Source organism: Peromyscus maniculatus, chromosome 12 (assembly GCF_049852395.1).
Source record: "Peromyscus maniculatus bairdii isolate BWxNUB_F1_BW_parent chromosome 12, HU_Pman_BW_mat_3.1, whole genome shotgun sequence".
Taxonomy (NCBI): domain Eukaryota; kingdom Metazoa; phylum Chordata; class Mammalia; order Rodentia; family Cricetidae; genus Peromyscus; species Peromyscus maniculatus.
This window is the reverse complement of record NC_134863.1, coordinates 24,494,801-24,515,660: the sequence shown is the minus strand read 5'-3', so window position 1 is coordinate 24,515,660 and position 20,860 is coordinate 24,494,801. Positions and strand designations below refer to the sequence as shown.

At 45.2% G+C, this 20,860-nt stretch overlaps 1 protein-coding gene and 1 pseudogene across 1 annotated transcript in view; both read right to left on the bottom strand.

Annotated features, from left to right (window-relative positions):
* Nucleotides 1–20,705, bottom strand: part of Osbpl11 (oxysterol binding protein like 11) — a 58,538-nt gene extending 37,833 nt beyond the window's left edge. The window contains exons 1-2 of the mRNA XM_076548749.1: nt 19,811–20,705; nt 5,554–5,622 (exon numbers count right to left, since the gene is read on the bottom strand). Coding sequence (XP_076404864.1) covers nt 5,554–5,622; nt 19,811–20,007 — 266 coding nt within the window. The 5' untranslated portion in view covers nt 20,008–20,705. The remainder of the gene's footprint in view (nt 1–5,553; nt 5,623–19,810) is intronic.
* LOC102910313 (small ribosomal subunit protein uS8 pseudogene) lies at nt 11,444–11,925 on the bottom strand (annotated as a pseudogene).
* Nucleotides 20,706–20,860: the final 155 nt, after the last annotated feature.

The window sequence follows — 20,860 nt, the reverse complement described above, 5'->3', positions numbered from 1 at the left end:
TACAGCAATAGAAACCCAGACTAAGACACACACACAAATAAAAATAAATTATTTTCAGAAAGAAGAATGTTTCTCCAGAAATTAAAGGACAATCACTACTGTTCCAAGCAAGAAGAATATATTTCAAAAGGAAAAGAAAAATGACTAGCTTGTTCTCTTAAAAGTAGTCAAAGCCAATATAAAATACAACTGTTCAGGGCCAGCAAGATGGCTCAGTGAGTAAAGGCCAAGCCTAACCACCTGAGTTCCTAGAACCTGCATGGAAGAAGAGAACTGACTCCAGTAAGCTGTGCTCTACCTCCACAGGTATGTGCATACACGCACGTGCGCGCGCACACACACGCACACACACACACACAATGCAAAAAAGGAGAACACAACACTGTAACATTATCTGGAATCTTATTTGTTATGAACACATATTACTTATCCCAAAGGCGTTATCACAAATACACAACATAGGAGGCACTCACCCAGATATTAGAAGGAACAGAGAAGGAACTGGCAAAAAGAGGTAACAAGTCAGTAACTGATTAATCATGACACTAGGACCTAACAGAGCACTCTGGGCTGTTCTTCAGTACACATGGGTCAATTCCTTCTAAAGCAAGACTACAGGATAGATTAGCCAGGACTAGTGGTCAGCCTGTAATCCAGCTACAGGAAGGCTGAGGCAGGACTCTAAGTTTAAGGGCAGTCTAGACAACTTACTGAGATCCCATCTCACTCAAAACTAAAAACACACAAAGGCTGGAGCTATGGCTCAGTGGAGGAGTGCTGCTTTGGCACATGAAGGCCCCCGGTTCAAGCCCGGTACCAGAGGGAAAAAGAAGTGTGTAGATTACAGACTGACCCATGCAGTGAGGGGGTGGGACAGCTGCTTTCCACAGAGGGCACTAGACTCTTGACCCAGGCATCTCAGTAAGTCGGCCTAAACAATAAACTAGAAAGATAGGAATAACTGCTGAGTGTACTGGGAAATTGAACATTCGGCACAAACCTCCACAATAGAAAGTCACCTTTTTAGTTAAAGATGAATACTGCAAGATTGTTGTGGTTTTGTTTGTTTGCTTTTGCAACTGCAAGATGACGAAGACTGTCAGTTTGGAGAAACAACTAATGTTTAGGGCTGCCTACAACTTAAGCATCATGAAATACAACTAACTGTATCTTAACTTGGAAGTTCAAAGATAAACATTAGTGGTGGTTCTGAATAGAAAACCAGCTATCTGCTTTGCTCTGACCTTCGTGAGGCTTTAAGGTTCAGCATCCACAGAATCCTAAGCCATTCTGGCCCCTTCGAGGACTAGAGTCAACACTGGAAGGAAGTGGAATCAGGAGAATCTTGCTTTACACTTTTCTAGGGCACTCCATTCCAGAGCAAGCCCCTCTTTGGGAGTGGGGGAATGAGTGCAGACAGGATCTCACTTCTCACTGGCCTCAATCTCCCTAAGCAGCTACCCACAGTTTTGATATCTGATCCTCCACCTCCCCCCTGAGTACTGCAATTACAGGTATGTGTCACCATGACCACCTCAAGTAATCAACTGTGTGTGCATGTCTGCAGGCTAGAGAAAACCTTGCGTGTCAAGTCTCAGGAATGCTGTCGACCTTATTTGTGAGACAGGCTCTCACAATGTCCTGGAACTCTCCATTATGGATGGATGGCCAGCCTGCCCAGTGATGGTATTACAAGTATGTGCCACCTGGCTTTTTAACATGGGCTTTGGGGATCAAACTCAGATCCCCAAGCTTGTGTGGCAAGTGATTTACCAACTGAGCCCTCTTTTTTTTTTTTTTTAAATTACAACCATGTATTTATTTATTGTGAGCACGAGTGTGCCCTGGTGTACTTGTGGAGGTCAGAGGGCAGCCTGCAGGAGTCTTCTCCTCCCATCCTGTGGGTACCAGGGATGGAAGTCATTACCCCGTTTTAGTTTAGATTGCTGTGAAGAGACACCATGACCACAGCAACTCTCATAAAGGGAAACATTTAACTGGGGCTGGCTTACAGTTCAGAGGTTCGGTCCATTCTCACCATGGTAGGAAGCATGGTGGCATGCAGGTAAACACGGTGCTGGGAAAGGAGCTGAGACTTCTACACTTTGATCCCCAGGCAGCAGGAAGTACATGCCACACTAGACCTGGCTTGAGCAGCTGAGACCTACCTCAAAGCCTGCCCTTAGTGAAGCACTTACTAACAAGACCACACCAACTAACAGTGCCACCCAGGATGGGCTTACGGGGGGGGGGGGGGGGGGGATATTTTAATGCAAACTACCAATCCCCTGAGCCATCCTGCTAGCCTGCCAACTGAGTTATCTTACCAGTCATCAAGCAGTTTTTTCTAGAGCACTCTTGTTAGGTTTCTCCAACCTGCTTGAAGCTGCTTTGAGTCAAAGTAGCAGTGGCTTGGAGGGAAGGAAACTGCCTTGAATATCCAGCACAGGTACAATGCTTTTGTTCCTTACGCTTCTTTTTTGCAGTGCATGGAAATGGTAGTTTGGAAATCACACAGATTGATCCCCTAAGCCTCTGGTTCCTCAACAGCTTCTTAATCTGTTTCCATCTCATGCTTCAATCTATCCATTCCACACTGAGGAGTTGGTATGTCTGTGTGGTGTCTCACAACCTCCAACAACTCTGTCAGAAATGGAACATGATGGTGTTTTTTGTTCTCTTTTTAAAAATGTTTGTCTTTAGCTGGGCGGTGGTGGCACACGCCTTTAATCCCAGCACTCGGGTGGCAGAGCCAGGTGGATCTCTGCGAGTTCGAGGCCAGCATGGGCTACCAAGTGAGTTCCAGGAAAGGCGCAAAGCTACACAGAGAAACCCTGTCTCAAAAAACAAAAACAAAAACAAACAAACAAAAAAGATTTGTTAAAAAAAAAAGTTTGTCTTTATATGATGTGTGTGCATGTGCGTGCGCATGTGTGTATGACGGGAGGGTGGAAATGCCTATGCCATGGCTTCTTTTTGAAAACTGTATTTTTCATGGGTGTTTCTGCTATTCTTTAAAGTGTCTGAAAAACATTCTTTCCAAAAGAAAATCGTTCTTTCATGTATCATTCCTGGTTTGTGTTGTTTAAGGTAGGAAGAAAACAACATTAACTTGTATTATCCCATCAGGATGAAAAGCAGAAGACTCCAAATGCACGTGGATTAGAAACAGCATGCTACATGGTTTTGTGAAAATAATTTGTCTATAAAAATAGACCTTAGACTCAAAATTATTTGCTTACAAATTTTAGTTTGATTACTTTAAAGAACGATTAAGGGCTGGGGAAGATGTGCTTACAAGCCTGAGGACCTGAGTCTGAATCCCCAGCACCCACATAAAAAGTCTTGCATTCTGTGCGTGCCTGTAATCCTAGCACTGAGGGGTGGAAACAGGACCCCCACCCCCACCCCCAACAGGTGAGAGAAATTAGAACCTTTGTGCACGCAGCTTTTGCTGGTCAGAGTAAAGGGTACAACCAGGCACAAGGACAGCATCTGTCGTCCTAGCTGCCCCAGATGTGAAGGCTCCAGAGCTTAGACTCAGCCTGGGCCACACAGAAAAAACTCACTTATTTTGTTTTATTTTGGTTTTTTTGAGACAGGGTCTCTTTATATATAGCCTGGCTGTCCTGGAACTCATTATACAGACTAGGCTGGCCTCTAACTCACAGAGACCTGCTTGTCTCTGCCTCTACCTCCCAAATGGTGAGATTAAAGTTGTGTGCCACCATGCCCAGCCGAAGCTCATATCTTTTTAAAAACACACACTATGCTGTATCATCCATTAGTTCTACTTCCTCACATAGACAAAAAATGTAAACTTGAACAGATATTCAAGTTGGCACAACATTCACGGCAGTATAATTTACAATTGCCAAAGGTAGAAACAACCCAAGTGTCCATCAATAGATGAATGAATAAACCAAGGTCTTATATACACACATCAGAATATTACTGGTCTTTAAATAATGGTATGGACCAGGGAAATGGCTTTTTGAGTGAAGGCACTTCTGCCAGTGTGATGCCCTTAGTCAAATCCCAGTACCCGAATGATGGAAGGAGAGAACTGATTCCTGTAAGATATCCTCTCACTGCCAAACACATGGTTTGGAGTACATGCACACATAGATGCACACACAGACACACACAAATTAATGTAATTTTTTAAATTGGGCCAACAAAATGGCTCAGTGGATGAGGGAGTGCTGCCAGGCCTGAAGACCTCAGTTCAATCCCTGGGAACCACATAATGGAAACAGAACTGACTCTGATCTCCACGTGCTCACTGTGACACTCGGGCACACATCCACACATGTAAGTATAAAAATAAAATAAAAACCACCAAAGAGCAGGGCGGTGGTGGCCTTTAATCTCAGCACTCAGGAGGCAGAGGCAGGCGGATCTCTGAGTTTGCGGACAGCTAAGGCTACACAGAAAAATCATCTCAGAAAAAAAAAAAAAAAAAACAAAAACAAGGGGCTGGAGAGATGGCTCAGAGGTTAAGAGCACTGGCTGCTCTTCCAAAGGCCCTGAGTTCAATTCCCAGCAACCACATGGTGGCTCACAACCATCTGTAATGAGATCTGGTGCCCTCTTCTGGCCTGCAGGGATATGTGCAGACAGAACACTGTATACATAATAAATAAATAAATCTTTAAAAAAAAAAACAATAACAAAAGAACCCACTAAAGTTCTAAAATACAAGTCTAAATTCATATAGATGAATCTTGAAACCATGCAGAGAGAAATCAAAAGTCACAAAAGTCACATATTGTATGCTCCATGGACACGAGACAGAAGGAGTATTAAAATCCAGAGACCAAAGTAGGCAGGGAGACTTATGAAGGGACACTATTATATAAAGGGCAGGGAGTTTCAGCTTGAGAGGACGAGGAAGGTTCTGGAGATGGGTGGTTGGTTATGACAGCTCTACAAAATGGTGACTATATTTAATATTTAATTTCACTTTAAAAAGTAAAGGCTTAGTTGGGCAGCCGTGGCACACGCCTTTAATCCCAGCACTTGGGAGGCAGGGCCAGGCGAAGCTCTGTGAGTTCGAGGCCAGCCTTGGCTACAGAGCAAGATCCAAGACAGGCATCAAAACTAAACAGAGAAACCCTGTCTCGAAAAACAAAAACAAAACAAAACAAAAAAAAAAGCTTAATACCTCTCTCTGCCTGCAATGTCAAGTCCACAATGTACTTGAGAGATCCGCTCCCCTGCTCCCACTGCCTGCGTGGCTGTAGGCCGCTTAGTTAACCCTCCAAGGTCACAGAGCTTTGAGAATCAAGCACAAATGCCCATTCTCCTCCCCTCTGCACACAGTAAAAGCACGTGGCAAGTGAACATGGCATTCTGTTCCTAATGGTATTTCTGAGAGATAGAGGCTGCCGCCTGGACATATGCCAACCCCTCCACCTAAGGAGAAAGCCATCCCACTGTAGGAGAGAAGTGGTAGACCCTCCTCTAAAAGGCTCCCAGCTCTCTGTACCGATGTCTGCATATATCACAATCAGCTCCCCGTCCCAATCTCTTCTAGGACAGTCACCTTACCTGAACTGCCACCCAGTGACGAGGTTGGTGTACTTCATCAGATAGCCATAAACATTTTCCATGTGATCACTGTTGCAAAAGAAGAGAAGGTTGAAGTTAGTGAAAGATGAGAAGAAATCCCCCAGCTAGGCTACTGTATAGTTTTGAAAACAGCCGCAGAGACATTAACTCATCAAACTTGTCAGGCATGGTTGCGCATGCCTTTAGTCTCTGCCCTCAGGAAAGCAGAGGCAGGAGAATCTCTGCGAGTTCAAGGCCAGTCTGGTCAACATATGGAATGACAGGCCAGCCAGGGCTACAGAGAGACCCTGTGACAAAAGACAAAAAAGGTCAAACTCTTCAGCAGAAAAAGAAATGGACTCACTGAGGGACCTGATCCCCTCCTCCACAATTGTCTTACTTACGGAATTTTAATTTACTGAATTTCTTCCAAACAAGCACAATAAATAGTCCATGTATTATTACTATTTCAAATACAGTCACTATGTGACTGTAAAACTGGAGAGACATGAAAAGAAACCCACTCGAAGTGTCATATTTAAAACCACCACCCCAGAACGATTTCCCAGAGCCCTTCCTCTGCTCTGGGCACTTCACACGCAGCCGGCTCTCCCTGAACTGGTTCTGCCCTTACTCTGTCCAGTCCTGGAGCGCCACAGCCTGAGTCTTGCACTGTCAACGCACAGAGCCTGAGGTAGCACACAACACAAGTTACTTCCTCAAAGGATTGAGAGATCTCCTGAGTCACCATTTGGGGAGCTCGGTCGGACTCTCCACACGGAGCCTCTGCCTGTAGAAGGCGTCCTCCCCACCTGGGGGCACGTCATAAAAGCACTGTAGCTGAGCAGGCCTACAAGAACTGGACTTCTAGGACTATCTCCGCGTGGACTATGGGGAGAAACTTCCTTAAAATCTGATGTACACTGGCTACTCTTTAGAAAAACATGGGGGTGTTAAAGCTGTCAGAGGGGGGCTGACGAGACGCTCGGTGGGTAAAGCGCGCCCTGTGCAAGGGTGAGGCCTGAGGTCAGATCCCCAGCCCCGTGTACAAGCTCATGGTGACGGACTGCACATGCCTACGGTCCCAGTGCTGGGAAGAAATGGGAAGGAGGCCCTGGGGCCTCATGGCCGGCCAGTCTAGCTCGAGGTCCCAGAAAATGAGGCAAAGGGCGACGATCTGGCTCAGCAGGGAAAGACATTGGCCAACGAATGTGATGATAAGAGTTCCAGATGGGAACCTACACTGTAGAAGGAAACAGGTCATTCCCGCAAGGTGTGCTCTGCCTTCCACACACATGCCAGGGCACACACTCATGCTTGTGTCTCTGTATACACACACACACACACACACACACACACACGCTAAATAAATGTAAAAACCAAATTATAGAGGGGCTGGAGAGATGGCTCAGCAGTTAAGAGCACTGTCTGCTCTTCCAGAGGTTCTAAGTTCAGTTCCCAGCAACCATATGGTGGCTCACAACCATCCATAATTTGATCTGGCGCCCTCTTCTGGTCTGTAAGCATACATGCAGACAGAATACTGTATACATAATAAATAAATATTTTTTAAAATAATTAAGAAAAGAAAAAAGCTAGAGTGCAATAGAGGAAGTCACCTTACACCAACACCAACGTCTGGCCTTCACACACCCTCATGAGAACACCTGCACACACATACACACACACACACACACACACACACACACACACACACACACCAAAAATTAATTAAATTGAGCAATTAAAAATTGCATCATATTCATTCCCTTTCTTCAGTCACTACTTTTTCCTTTTTTTTGTAACTAATGGTATTCCTCATTTGCAAGTTACTGTATCAATCATTTAAAAGCTAATAATAAACATTTAAAATATAGAATTTCAGTAGTATCTACAAAAACATACCAAAGTGGTTCTTTGTAAGTTATAATACAGTAAGCTGTGTCCTAATGTTATTAATACTTTACTAGGGAATACATATATAAAGATTTAACTTTCGTCTTGTTCTTTATTAATTTTTTCATTTATTCTACATACCAACCAGTTTCCCCTCCCGTTCCTCTCCCCCACCTTCCGTCAACCCCCCCATCCACTACTCCATTCAGAAAGGGGCAGGCCTCCCATGAGTTAACTTTTAAACCAGGTGCAGTGGCATACACCTGTGATCTCTGTACTCGGGAGGCAAAAGAATCAGGAGTTCAAAGCCATCACCAGCTACAAGGCCAGAGATAAATGAAGCACTGTCTCAAAAAAAGGTTAACTTTCTCATACAAATTACAAACTGGGCTACATAAGAAGAGACTGTCTCAAAATAGCAACAGAGGAGAACCAGACTCAAATAAGTAAGTGTAGACTACTGCTTGATTCATGAAACAGCAGCCCCAGATTATGTACAAGCAACTGGATCGTGTCCTATTCTTTGAATGGACAGTTACAGGACCACTCATTGACTGTACTCCCCCCCCCTTCTGTTCCCAAGAACTAGTTGACACAGCCTGTTGCTGTGGAACAACTGTGCCATCTGGTGGCCATCAGAAGATGCCGTGGACTGGTTTCTAAGTCAGTCTGCAGTCAAGTCAAGAATGACTGTAGACTCCTGACTCCCTTGCCTCTGCCTCCCAAGTGCTGGGATGACAGGCAGGCAGGCAGCACAACTCTGGGCTGGACCAGAGCATCTTTCTGTTCACTTTTTTCTTCTCCATCTCCTTATACAAGCTAGCATCCCCTAATTCCAAAATTCCAAATCCAAAGGGATTAACGGATGTCACCGGTAAAGCCACACACATACACCAAAATCTGAAAACTCCCAACCTGAAGCCTTGTTGCTCTCAAGCATCTCTGAGGAGATTTCTGCTGAAAGCCTGGGACCAGGTGTGTGATCCTCCAGCGCTCACATTCCACTCTCATTCAAGGTGAATAATTTGTGTATCTACTTAACGAACCTTTAATACTGAGACAATCTGGTTGCTAATTGAGGAAAACACTACATACCTGATTTTATCATGCTATTTCATGTTCTACGAACCAGGTGATGATTAAAAACAAGATCCTGTAAACTAAACTACAAAAAAATTAATCTTCAAAGCTGCAGTAACCCCACCGCTTAACAGACTGGTATATTTATGATCTCTTCAATGTACCATTTCCTTGGAATTGGTCCTAGAAGCTGTCTATGAAAACAGGTGGTGAAGGGGCTGGAGAGATGGCTTGGTGGATAAGAGCACATACTGCTCTCCCAGAGGTTCTGAGTTCTGTTCCCAGCACCCAGCAACTGTGGTCCACAATTGCTGTTAACTCTAGTCCAGGGGGATCCAACGCTTCTGGCCTTCTCAGGCACCAGCATGCATGTGCACATACCCCCTTACATATTCATAATCAAATAAATATTTTAAAATATTAAAACTTTAATATTAAAATGGTTTATATATATACATATATATATATGTATATGTATATGTATATATACACAAATGTCCATGTAGGTACAGTATAACAAGAAGAAAACAGAAGAAAGGCTAAATATAAGGATATAAGGAAGGAATGAATGCAGGTAATGGGCAAGGGTCATGAAAGAGGACACATGGCAGGCGGTGGTGGCGCACACCTTTGATCCCAGCACTCAGGAGGCAGAAGCAGGCAGATCTCTGAGTTCGAGGCCAGCCTGGGCTACAGAGCGAGTTCCAGGACAGGCTCCAAAGCTACACAGAGAAACCTTGTCTCGGAAAAAAAATAAATAAATAAAATATAAAAGAAAAAGAAAAAAGAAAAATAAAGAAGACACAAAGTTAATTGTTTTACTAGTTCTAAAACTGCCATGGGCTTTTTTTTTTATGGTAGATAAGTGCATAAAATATATTCTATATTAAAAATATAGCAGCCAGGTGGTGGTGGCAAATGTCTTTAATCCCAGCACTTGGGAGTCAGGGGCAGGCAGATATCTGAGTTTGAGGCCAGCCTGGTCTACAGAGTGAGTTTCACGAAAGTCTCCAAAGCTACACAGAGAAACCTTGTCTTAAAAAACAAACCAAAAAAAAAAAAAAAAAAAGAGTAAAATTTAATGTGAAGTTCCATGGCTTACATTCCCAGACTATTCAAACTGTACAGAAGTTGAATTGTAGAGAGACTCTGGGTCTCATTACTGTGTGATGTTTCTATGTATTTGCAAGGTTTTTTATAATAAAGTTTGTAAATTTTTGAAGAGCTGCTTAACTGAACTGCCAAGTGGTATTGATACGTTTAGTCTGACCCTCCCTCCTAGACGGCTGTTTCAGTTCTGAATCTCCATTACTACTACACACTTCTTGTTTGTTTGTTTTTGTTCTGAGACAGTCTTGTTGAGACAGTCTTGCTATGTAGCCTAGGCTACCCTTGAACGTGTGATCCCTCCTGCTTCAACTCCCTGAGGGCTAGGGTCATGGGTGCTAAGCTCCATGCCTGACTAACACAGTAAATGTTAACCTTTCAGACTTAAGAGACATACACAAAGTGCTCTAAAAACCCACTGAAAACTAAGAGATATTTAAAAGGCACTATTTTCCATCTGAAAATTGTAACTAACTCAGGAGAACACATCTGCACACACAGAGAACACACAATAGCAAGGCTCTATGCCGCCAGAACGCAGTAACAACAGGAGTGTGTCGGCTGCCGTCCAGATTTTTAAAAGATTTTCCTTTTCCTTCACTTTGTTTGTTTTTTGTGATTTCCTTCTCTGTGTATCCCTGGCTGTCCTGGAACTCGCTCTGTAGACCAGGTTGGCCTCAAACTCAGATACCCATCTCTGTCTGAGATGAGTTCAGAGCCCCGGCTGAACTTGAACTCACAGAGATCCACCTGTCTCTGCCTCCCGAGTGCTGGGATTAAAGGTTTGCGCCACCACTGCCTAGCAAACATGTTTTTGGGTCTTTTTTCTGGTTTTTTGAGACAGGGCTTCTGGTGTGGCTCTGGCTGTCCTGGAACTCAGCCGCCGGCCCCCGCTTCCCAGATGCTGGGATTAAAGGCATGTGCCGCCACTGCGGCTCTTCCTTCACTTTCTAAGCTCCCATACAAGTATACATTATATGTCGATCACACCCCTCCCTTCCCCACCCCACCAGCGTCCTTTGTCCCCCTAGACAGTTTTGATCTACTTTCACATGACATTCCCATGCATAATTTTACGTATCTCTATGCAATCTAGGAATCACAAATGAGAGAATACATGTGATACTTGTCTAAAAAGGATATGTCATTAAACAAAGTACAGGACTCTATGGTAACAGGGCTGGGTGATAGGACCTGGTGACTGATTAGGGATGAAATAAGAAATGAGGGACAAAACAGTGAGAGAGAAGAGACAAAGGCCACAGCTAGACTCCAGCGGCAATACCTAGACACCTCAATGGGCCCCAGGGGTCTTTGCATTTGCTGGTGATTTACACAGCAGCCTTAAGGACCTGCAAGGTGCACAGGGCAAGGTATCTGGAAAGGCAGCATGGCTGATACGGATAAAGACTTGGCCTCTGTACATACAGCATCTCTGAAGACATGTTGTAAACGGGATTACCCAAGATACATAAAGGGTCTGAGATACATGGACAGGGTCTGAGAGAGAACTCTTGGAAAAGTTCAAGGGCAAAAAGAATGAGTTATCAGCAACAGAGGAGAGGAGCAGAGGACAGAGGACAGAGGTCTACGGGTATTGCTAGATGAGTGTGAGGCCAGCAAGGCTCAGTGCTATCAGAGACTGGAGTTTCGATTAGATTGATAAAGCAAGTACAGAGCCTCCCACACGCAGACCTGAGCAGAGAGATAGTTCAGTTTGAGGTGATCAGACCTCTTAAATGCCGGGGTTTTGGTTTTGCTTGGTTTGGTTTTTTGTTTTGTTTTGTTTTGTTTTGTTTTTTACACAGTCCATGGAGGATTTTTATTAATGTGTTTTACATCTCTAGAAAAGGAATCCCAGGATTTTTCCTCCTGTGTGTTTTCGTCTTGCTTCTTCATGGTCCGTGATGCCAGCTGAGGTTGTCAGTACAGTGAAGCCAAACTGGCGGATAAGAGCAGATTATTCTGCCATTTTTCTAGGTCTTTGAGTTGCACATCACATCTAGGGCTTATCACTCCACACTTGTTCAACCTGCCTGTGAGGTTCACGATGATTTTCCCAGCTCTGTGGTCGTCAGTGATTTCAAACTCACCAATGTAACCATGCTTCATCATCACAGTTAGGAACCTAACGATGACTTTGGAGCAGGGTCTGATGAGGACCTGGCGTTTGCCTCTCTTGAGAGCATCTGCCAGGACATTCATGCGCACCATGGTGCCGGCGCAGAAAGATGGCGGAAAGATGCTGTTTTAATGAGGAAACCTTTATGAATGAAAAAACTGAAAGAGCTGGCATTCCTGGAGAAGCAACAAAAGACTTACTTTGGTTTCTGATAAAGCACAGGAGAAACTTACAATCCATAATTTTAAGAATTTTAAGAATGAATGAAACCAGGGCATGCCATGGTGCTGAAATCACAGGGAGGAATTCTTAAGTTTGGGCTAACAGCCTGTGTGTTTAACTCTAGTTCCTTTTAGCTCAGGAGCTGTTTGTATTGTGGAATGCACGTGAAACTCAGGAGTTAACGGCAAAATCTTGTGAAAGACATATTTATCGTGAATAATGACCATATACATGAAATACAAATATTATAATATGTATAATTATGTATATTTAAATACTAATTGGGCTCAGGACATAGCTCAGTGGTAGAGAACTTACCCAGCAAGCTCAAGACCATTGGTTTGATTCTAGCACCCAAACTAATCATTTTTATTACTGTATTATTCTCCAATAGATATTTTACTAGAAACTATAGCGGGTCCGAGGTCACCCTACCCACAAGCTAGCAAATTAGCATGCTACGATTTTATAAAGAGTAGCCGAAGACCCCTGAGTGGGAAATGACAGACTTCAATTGTCACAGCAACAGCAGCACACAGATCTTCAGTCCAACCCCACTGGGCCACACAGAGGGCAAGTGAGGCCTACACGCAGGACAGACAGACAGTGTTAAAGGGCAGGCCTCAAGCCCTGCTGGAACATACATCTGGTCAAAAGCAGGGAGCAGTAGTACAGACTGCCAAAGCAAGACTATTTCATCACGCAACAGCAGAGACACCACACATGACAGGCATGACCTGTCGTCCAAGGCACGTCTTGTGAGCAGGGGTACTGACCTCCCTTTGTTTGTCCCACAGTCGTGGTCTAGGCTGTCTAACGGCCTGGAAGACAGAGACATGCCAAGACTTCCGCCATCTTCCGAAAGTTCGGAAAAGGGATCTGCCTGTTAGTTAATCATGGTTAGCTGGTGGACAGCCTAAATTAAAAATGTTTTCATGTTTAAGATTTTTGAAAAGGCAGCCCCTACCATCCGTGCCCTGGCGCTGGCTCTTCCTTTCTGTCCACTTCAATAAACAGACGTGTAGTTACGGGTCTGTAAACTTCCCTTCAAGCTAACACAGAGAAAAAAATAAAGGGAAAACTCATTTATGAACTGTTAACATTCACTGTGAAAAGGAAGAATCCAGAGTTAATAAATCTATCCTCCCTACAAATGGTAAGTAAAATCCATATGTGAATATAAATGACTCTAAAAGAAGATAATTTAAGGCTAATGGGATAAATTCAACCAACTTTTTCTTAAGGCCATCATGAGACAGTCTGCGATCCTGCTGACACTGAAGCCCAAGAGCTTCCCAGTCCCACTCTGCTGGGTGTGCACAGAAACGGGAATTGAGTAACAGAGCGGCTCACACGCTGAAGAGGCTGAGAGAGATTTGTTCTGAGTTAGGACTCTAGAAAACACGAGACAAACCATGTATTAAACTAGTTATTACCAGTAAGTATCCACTCATTTACAGCCTATCTTCTTTTAACACCGCCATGCAATAACTACCTAGAAATACAAATTCTTCCAATTACTAGCTAAGGGATCCTGGCAAACTCATTTCAACTTCCATTTTCTTCCACTATAAAACAGAGACAATGCTCTGAGAACTGTGAGGATTAACTGTGGCGAGTGAAAACATGCTGAATCCCAGAAAGACAATTACCTATATTTCTCATCCCTTCATTCTGAAGCTAGCTGAATACCAACATGATCTGTAAATACTCAGGCATATTGAGCTGGACACATCTAAAGCCAAATGAATAATCTGACTGCCCCAAATTCATTTTTTTCTCTAGATTTTCAGAATCTGAACTATGGGTGACGACTGGTGTCAATTTGTATTTCCTCTCCCCATTACAATTCCCACATGTTTCCTACCCTCATCCAATTCTTACTATTCTGTGTCCAGGTCACTGTGGCTCATTTCCTGGCACCTAACTCCCCTACTCCCTAACAATCAAGTCAAATTTGTTTGATCACACCAAAAAAAAAAAAAAAAAAAAAAAAGCCCCAACATTAGATGACCATCCAGACTCCATTACATTACTAATTAGGGTAGACATTTCCTGGCATGTACCGGATAATCCAGACTGAGATCTGTAAGTCTGGCTAGAGTACAGGCTCTCCGTTCTTGCCTCTGATGAAATACACTGCCCCGCTATAGTATATTCTGTGGGAAGGTCCACATGGCCAGGAACTGGCTAGATCTCCGGCCACCAGTCATGAGGACCTGAGATCCTTGTCCAATAAGGCAAAAGGAACGTAATTATGCCGTGAGTCCAAGGGAGAGGTAAGAAACAGACCCTTCCTATCCGAATTCAAGCCTCCAGGTGACCATGACTTCATGAAGAACACAGAGACGGGACACAACTAGCTGAAAACACCAACCCGCACACTGTGAAATAACTAATGCTGCTGTTTTAGCTGGGGGTGGGGGTGGGAGGTTGGGGGTGGTAGCATGTCTTTAATCAACTTGGAAGGTTGAGGCAGGAAGTTCTGGGGTTCTGGGCCAGCCTAAGCAACAAGGAGACCTGGTCCCCTTGCCACCTCCCTCAAAGATACAAAGGTATTACTTTAGTAAGCGGAGTCACTGAACTTGGGGGTAATTTTAATAACACACTCGTCTCACCTGCATTTCTTTGTTGTGGGATATTTGTACATTGTGTGAAGATGTATTGCTGTGATTGGTGTAATAAAAAGCTCAACGGCCAATAACTAGGCAGGAGGTATAGGCGGGACTTGGGGGGGGGGTGCGGGCAGGGAGAAACTGGGAGAAAGTATCCAGGAGCGCAATTTCACCAGCAGACTTGCAGGAAGTTAGAGGTGCCATACTAAGAGGTAACTGAGCCACGTGGCAGAACATAGATTGATAAAAGTAGGTTAATTTAAGTTATAAGAGCAAGTGAGAAAAGCCTAGGCTAAGGCCAAGCTTTCATAATTAATAATTCTCTGGGTCATTATTTGCGGTGTGTGCCACCCCCACCTCCACCTTGTTTTGTTTTAAGACAGGGTCTCACTATGGGGTCCTACCTGTCCTGGAATTTACCATGTAGACCAGGCTGGCTTTAAACTCAGAGATCCACCTGTTTCTGGCTCCTGAGTGCTGAGATTAGAGGTGTGCACCACCAAGCCCAACTTACCTCCATCTCAAAACAAGTCATTAAAAAAATTACATATTGGGCTGGAGAGATGGCTCAGAGGTTAAGAGCACTGACTACTCTTCCAGAGGTCCTGAGTTCAATTCCCAGCAACCACATGGTGGCTCACAACCATCTGTAATGAGATCTGGTGCCCTCTTCTGGCCTGCAGTCATACATGCTGTATACATATTAAATAAATCTTAAAAAAATATTCTAAAAAAAAAAAGACACTTTAAAAAAATTACGTATTAAAAAAATATATGAGTAAGAATTGCTGGGTGGTGGGGGCGCACACCTTTAAACCCAGCACTCAGGAGGCAGAGGCAGGCTGAGCAGGCCGATCTTGAGGGTGGCCTGGTCTACAGAATGAGTTCCAGGACAGTCAGGGTTGCTACACAGAAAGAATTATAGCTACAACATGGTGGCACACGCCTTGTAATCCCACCAATTTGGAATGCTGAGACAGAAGTTCAAGAACAACCTGAACCGAGTTCGAGGCCAGACTGATGATCAATTTAGTGAAAAGTTGTCTCAAAATAAAATGTTCTTAGATCCCAGCACCCACGCAGAAGCTGGGCACAGCAGTGTGCAGCTGTAACTCCAGCATTGGGCAGGCAGAGAAAAGCGATCTCTGGATTCAGAGACCCTGCCTCAAAAAGTCAGGGGGACAAGGCTGGTGAGAAAGCTCGGCAGGTACAAGTGCTTGCCATGGAAGCCTGGCAACCCTGGTTCCATCTCTGCAACCCACAGCAGAGGGAAAGCATCGACTTCCACAGGCCACTTCTGACCTTCACATGGACACCGCGGCACACAAAAGCTCACACACACCATACACACAGAGAATGATACATTTTCTAATTCTTAGAATAAAAATAAGGTGGGAAACAAGAAAGAGGCTGACGACCCCTGGTGTCCACATGCATCCACCACACACACAAGAGTTGTCTCTCTGTCATACCAAGTACAGTCAGGGGCCAGTGAGATGTCTCAGTGGAGAACAGCAATTGCTGTCAAAACTAAAGAACTGACTTCAATCCTTGGAACCCATAGTGGAAGGAAGGAACTGACCCAAGGGCCATGCTCTAGCCTCCGAATGCACACTGCCACACATGCACACCTACACACACAGACAAGTACATAAATATAAGACATTTAAAAAATTTTAACTATATAGAACTAAAAGGCTGTTAACCTATACGCTTACAAGGTTCTAGGTCTGACTCTCTATACCGCTAAAAATAAATAAATAAAATCCTAAAACACATTGAATATAAATAAGCACTTACTACATGAAGAAATAATACAGCTTTATCTGGCACTATAGTAAGAAACCAGAAAAAGAGCTGCAGGGCCAGGCATGGCTGCACGCCTTTAGTCCCAGCACTGGAGAGGCAGAAGCAGGGGTCTCTGTGAGTTTGACACCAGCTTGGTCGACCTGACAAGTTCAGGTCAGCCAGGGTTACACAGTAAGACCCCGTCTCAAATAAGACCGGGTGGTGGAGGTGGTAAGGGGCAGGGACTGGTAATGGGTAAGAGGCTAAAACTGATTGTTGCGTAATCATGAGGACTGCAGTTCAAACCCCAACATCCACTTAACAAGCCAGATGTTCCACAAATATTCGAAACTCCAGCTCTGAGGGATCCAATACCCTATTCTGGGCTCCATGTGCTCACAGGCATGCATACCTGCACACACATGAGAACATGCTTACAAAGTACAAAGACATGAACACACACATAAGTAAAAAAAGAGAAAAAAGGAAGGAAGGAAGAAAAGAAGGAAGGAAGGCAGGAAGGAAGGAAAACCACAGCACTTGGGAGACGAGAGGCAGATTGCTGAGAGTTTGAGGCTAGTCTCGTGTACAGAGTGAATCCTAAGACAGTCAGGACTACACACAGAAACCCCATCTCAAAAAACAAAAGAAAAAATAAATCAGTAAAAATAGTTTCTCTGGGGAGGGAAAGCATGTTAAGGCGAATAATTCACAAATGTAATCCTTCTACTTCTTTTAAAGTTAACAAAATGTTTTAAATATGATAGTAATTAACATTTTAAAATGCTAATTCACATCTTTTTTTTTTTTTTTTTTTTTTTTTTTTTCGAGACAGGGTTTCTCTGTGTAGCTTTGCGCCTTTCCTGGAACTCACTTGGTAGCCCAGGCTGGCCTCGAACTCACAGAGATCCGCCTGGCTCTGCCTCCCGAGTGCTGGGATTAAAGGCGTGCGCCACCACCGCCTGGCGCTAATTCACATTTTAAGCGTGCCTATAATCCCAACACAGGAAGATCAGAAGTTCAGTGTCATCCTCAGCTACATAGTAAACTCAGGGCAAGCCTAGGCTACATGAGAGCCTATCTCAAAACACACACACACACACACACACACACACACACACACACACACACACTGTGTACACAACAATGTACATTTTCAAAATGGAGATAGTATCAAATTATTGTAGAGATCAAAGCGACTGATTAGATTTGTAATGCTCAGATAGGCAGCTGAATACGTGACTCTAGAGTTCTGAAAGATTTCCTGACTCAGACTCCATTAGCTGAGGTCAGAAAGGAGAAAGAGATAAGAGTCCACAGCCCAAGAGCATAAGACCAGCCTGGAAAAGGGCAAAGAAAAGCCAACCGATGCAACTGGACAGGAACGAGGCACGAAGGGCAAACGCGAGAAAGTACTGTCAGGAAGTCAAGAAGATGGGGTGAGGGTGCAGCTGTGGCCAGGGATAAAGAGCTGGCTTTGGCAAGAAAGGGGTCAAGACAGTATTCTAAAAGCATGTATGCTTACAGGGAACTCGGGTGGGATGAAGATGGAAACATACCCACTGTTCCCTGGTAAGGACAGAGCACATGACGCAGGTTGCTTAGTAAGTGTAAATCGCTCTCCAGAGCAAAGGGTTAGGCCACTTTTTATAACTGTTATTGTTTTAAATGTCTTTAGACTGGGAGCCTGGGAGAAGAAGGCAAGAAGAGGAGAGCACACGTGTTGAGCACCGAGGACTTACTCTAGTCTAGTGAATTTCCCACTTTAATTCAGAGTGGTTTTCAGAATTGAGACCATCAGAAGACTGGCCGCTGGGCATCTTGTACTTTACTCCCTTTAATGAAATCAAAATATCCCCACAAAAAGAATTTTCTCAAGTAAGTTATTTATTTATTTATTTATTTTTGAGACAGGGTTTCTCTGTGTAGCTTTGTACCTTTCCTGGAACTCACTCTGTAGCCCAGGCTGGCCTCGAACTCATGGAGATCCACCTGGCTCTGCCTCCCGAGTGCTGGAATTAAAGGCGTGCTTAATGGTTCATCTTAAGTCACAAAGGGGAAGGGCTGGAGAGATGGCTCAGGAGTTAAGAACACTGGCTGCTCTTCTGGAGGACTTGGGTTTTGGTGCCCAGCACCCATGTGGCAGCTCACAACTGTCTATAACTCCAGTTGCAGAGGATTTAATGCCCTCTTCTGGACTCAGCAACCAAAGCATACACATGCTAACGTACATACACACATGTAGGCAAACACTCATACACATAAAAAAATAAAATGAAGAAAATCACAAAGAGGGAGAGAATATCATACTGACTTTAGTTCAATCCCCATTTGCCAATTAAAAAGTTACCTGCTCTATTCATTTCTGTAAAATCATGCCAAGCATATTTCACATACACATATATTTGCATATTAGGTGCTTTATTTTGATTTGGTTTTGGTGGGGGGCGGTTCTAATACAGGGCTCTCTATGTAGTCCTGGCTGTCCTAGAACTCATCATGTAGATCAGGCTGGCCTGGAACTCACAGATATTCTCCTGCCTCAGCCTCCTGTGTGGTGGGATTAAAAAAGAGTGCCACCACACTCAGCCCATATTTGCATACTGTAATACATACACACTTAAACATAATAGTATTCATGACAAATACGTATCTTTAACAAAATGTTGCTTCTAACCGCTTCCAAGTTTCACAAGTACAGCCAAAGAGTTTAAAACAATCAAAAAACAAAAACAAACCCTAGAGTTAACCACACAGTTAACCAAAATTTAAGTATTCATCACCGTAGTTCCAACATCACAGGACGCCCGGATTGTCTTCATTCTTAGAATTATGGACAGTAATCTCTCCCTACACTTCACGTAGACAAAACACAAAAATGAAGCTTTTGTTGCTTCTCCGGGAACTCTTGTTCCTTAAATTGTTCATTCATATTAATGAAAATTGTCTATGTTGTCTCTTGAATCCTAAGTATTTACACCCCTCCCCCTTCCTAAGTCACAAGCACCCAAAGGCTAAGATACTCTGCTTACCCCGATCACTCCACAACTTTGAGCACCCAGCATTTGCTAGCCGCTAAAAGTGCTGAGTTCAACAGTTTCTGCCCTAACAGCCGTTCAGGCTTACTAGTAAACAAATTACAACAGAGGCAAAACCAGAAGTGAGTACGGACCTCATTCAGAGGACGAACAAAGCCTCGGGCAATAGAGGGACTTCTGGGGGACATTTCCGAATTCCTCAAAAGGCCTCAACAAATACCTGTTGAATGTATTTCTGAATGAAGTGAGTCCTGTTCATGGAAGCAGGTCTGGCTCCAAGAAAGGTTATCAGCTGCTTCGGAAGCGGCCTTCCAACTGCAATATGCAGACACCCCCCCCCCCCAAACCCTCCCGAGTCCGCGCCAGAACATCCCTTCGGAGGGCCATACCTGTACTGCCAGCCTTTCGCACCGCCACCGCGGCTGCTGCCGCTGCTGCTGCTGCTGCTGATTGCGCCCCCACAGCTGCTGCCGCTGTTCTTGCTCGGGGTCACCGCTGTGGCCAGGCCCTCCAGCTTCCCCTCACTCTCCGAGACTTTCAGGACCGATGCCGGCTCGCCTCCCTGCATCTTAACTCCAAAGTTCATCTGCCCTCCTCGGGCGGGAGCGACCGACGGCAGAGGGATTTTGTAGGTACTTTTCCCCCCTTCCTCTCTTGCTTTTTTTTTTTTTACTCTGGACGGGATCTCAGACGGCGGCTAGAGTGGAAACCGTCGGCGGTCCAGAAACCGAGGACACGCATTTCCACTTCGGTTCAAACTTTTAAAGAGCACACACAGGTTACCCGTCCGCTAGACGCCTCTCCGGGAGCAAGAACAAGGAGGACAAATCACCCCGCCAGAGGGCTCGGTGCCACACTCCGGGGAGCAGCCGGGCGGCGCGGGCGAGGTCGCCGATCCTCCGGCCGGGAACGCCGGGGCAAGGACGGGGGAGCACGGCCGGGGAGCCCCGGAGCCCGCGGCCTGACCTCGGGGCTCGGGGGCGGGCCGGCCGCGCTGCCTCTTCTCCTCGGCCGGGTCCTCAGAAGGAAGGGCCCGTCCAGCCAGTTCGGCGGTTCCCGCCGCAGCCCCAAACTGAGCCGGGACGGTCGCGCGCCGCCCGCGGAGGGTCGGGCAGGCGCCGCCGGGCGGGACGCGGGCTCCGAGGCCGCTTCAGCTTGGGCCGGAGGCGAGAGGCTCGCGGCCGCCTCCTCCGACAGCCCCGGCCCTGACGCTCGGCCGAGTTCACCGGAGCCGACCGGTCCCCGGAGCCACCCCACAGCCCCAAACGTAAAAGCCAGGGCCCCGGCCGCCGCCCCACCCACAGCCGGTCACCCACCCGCCTGCTGGCTCTCCCCGCCTTCCTTTCCGGTGTCGTGTGAGCTCATTTCCGGTGGGGCTGAAGCACCGACGCCATCTTTGATTGGGGCAGCCGAGCCCGAAAGGAGGCGGTGACAGCGAG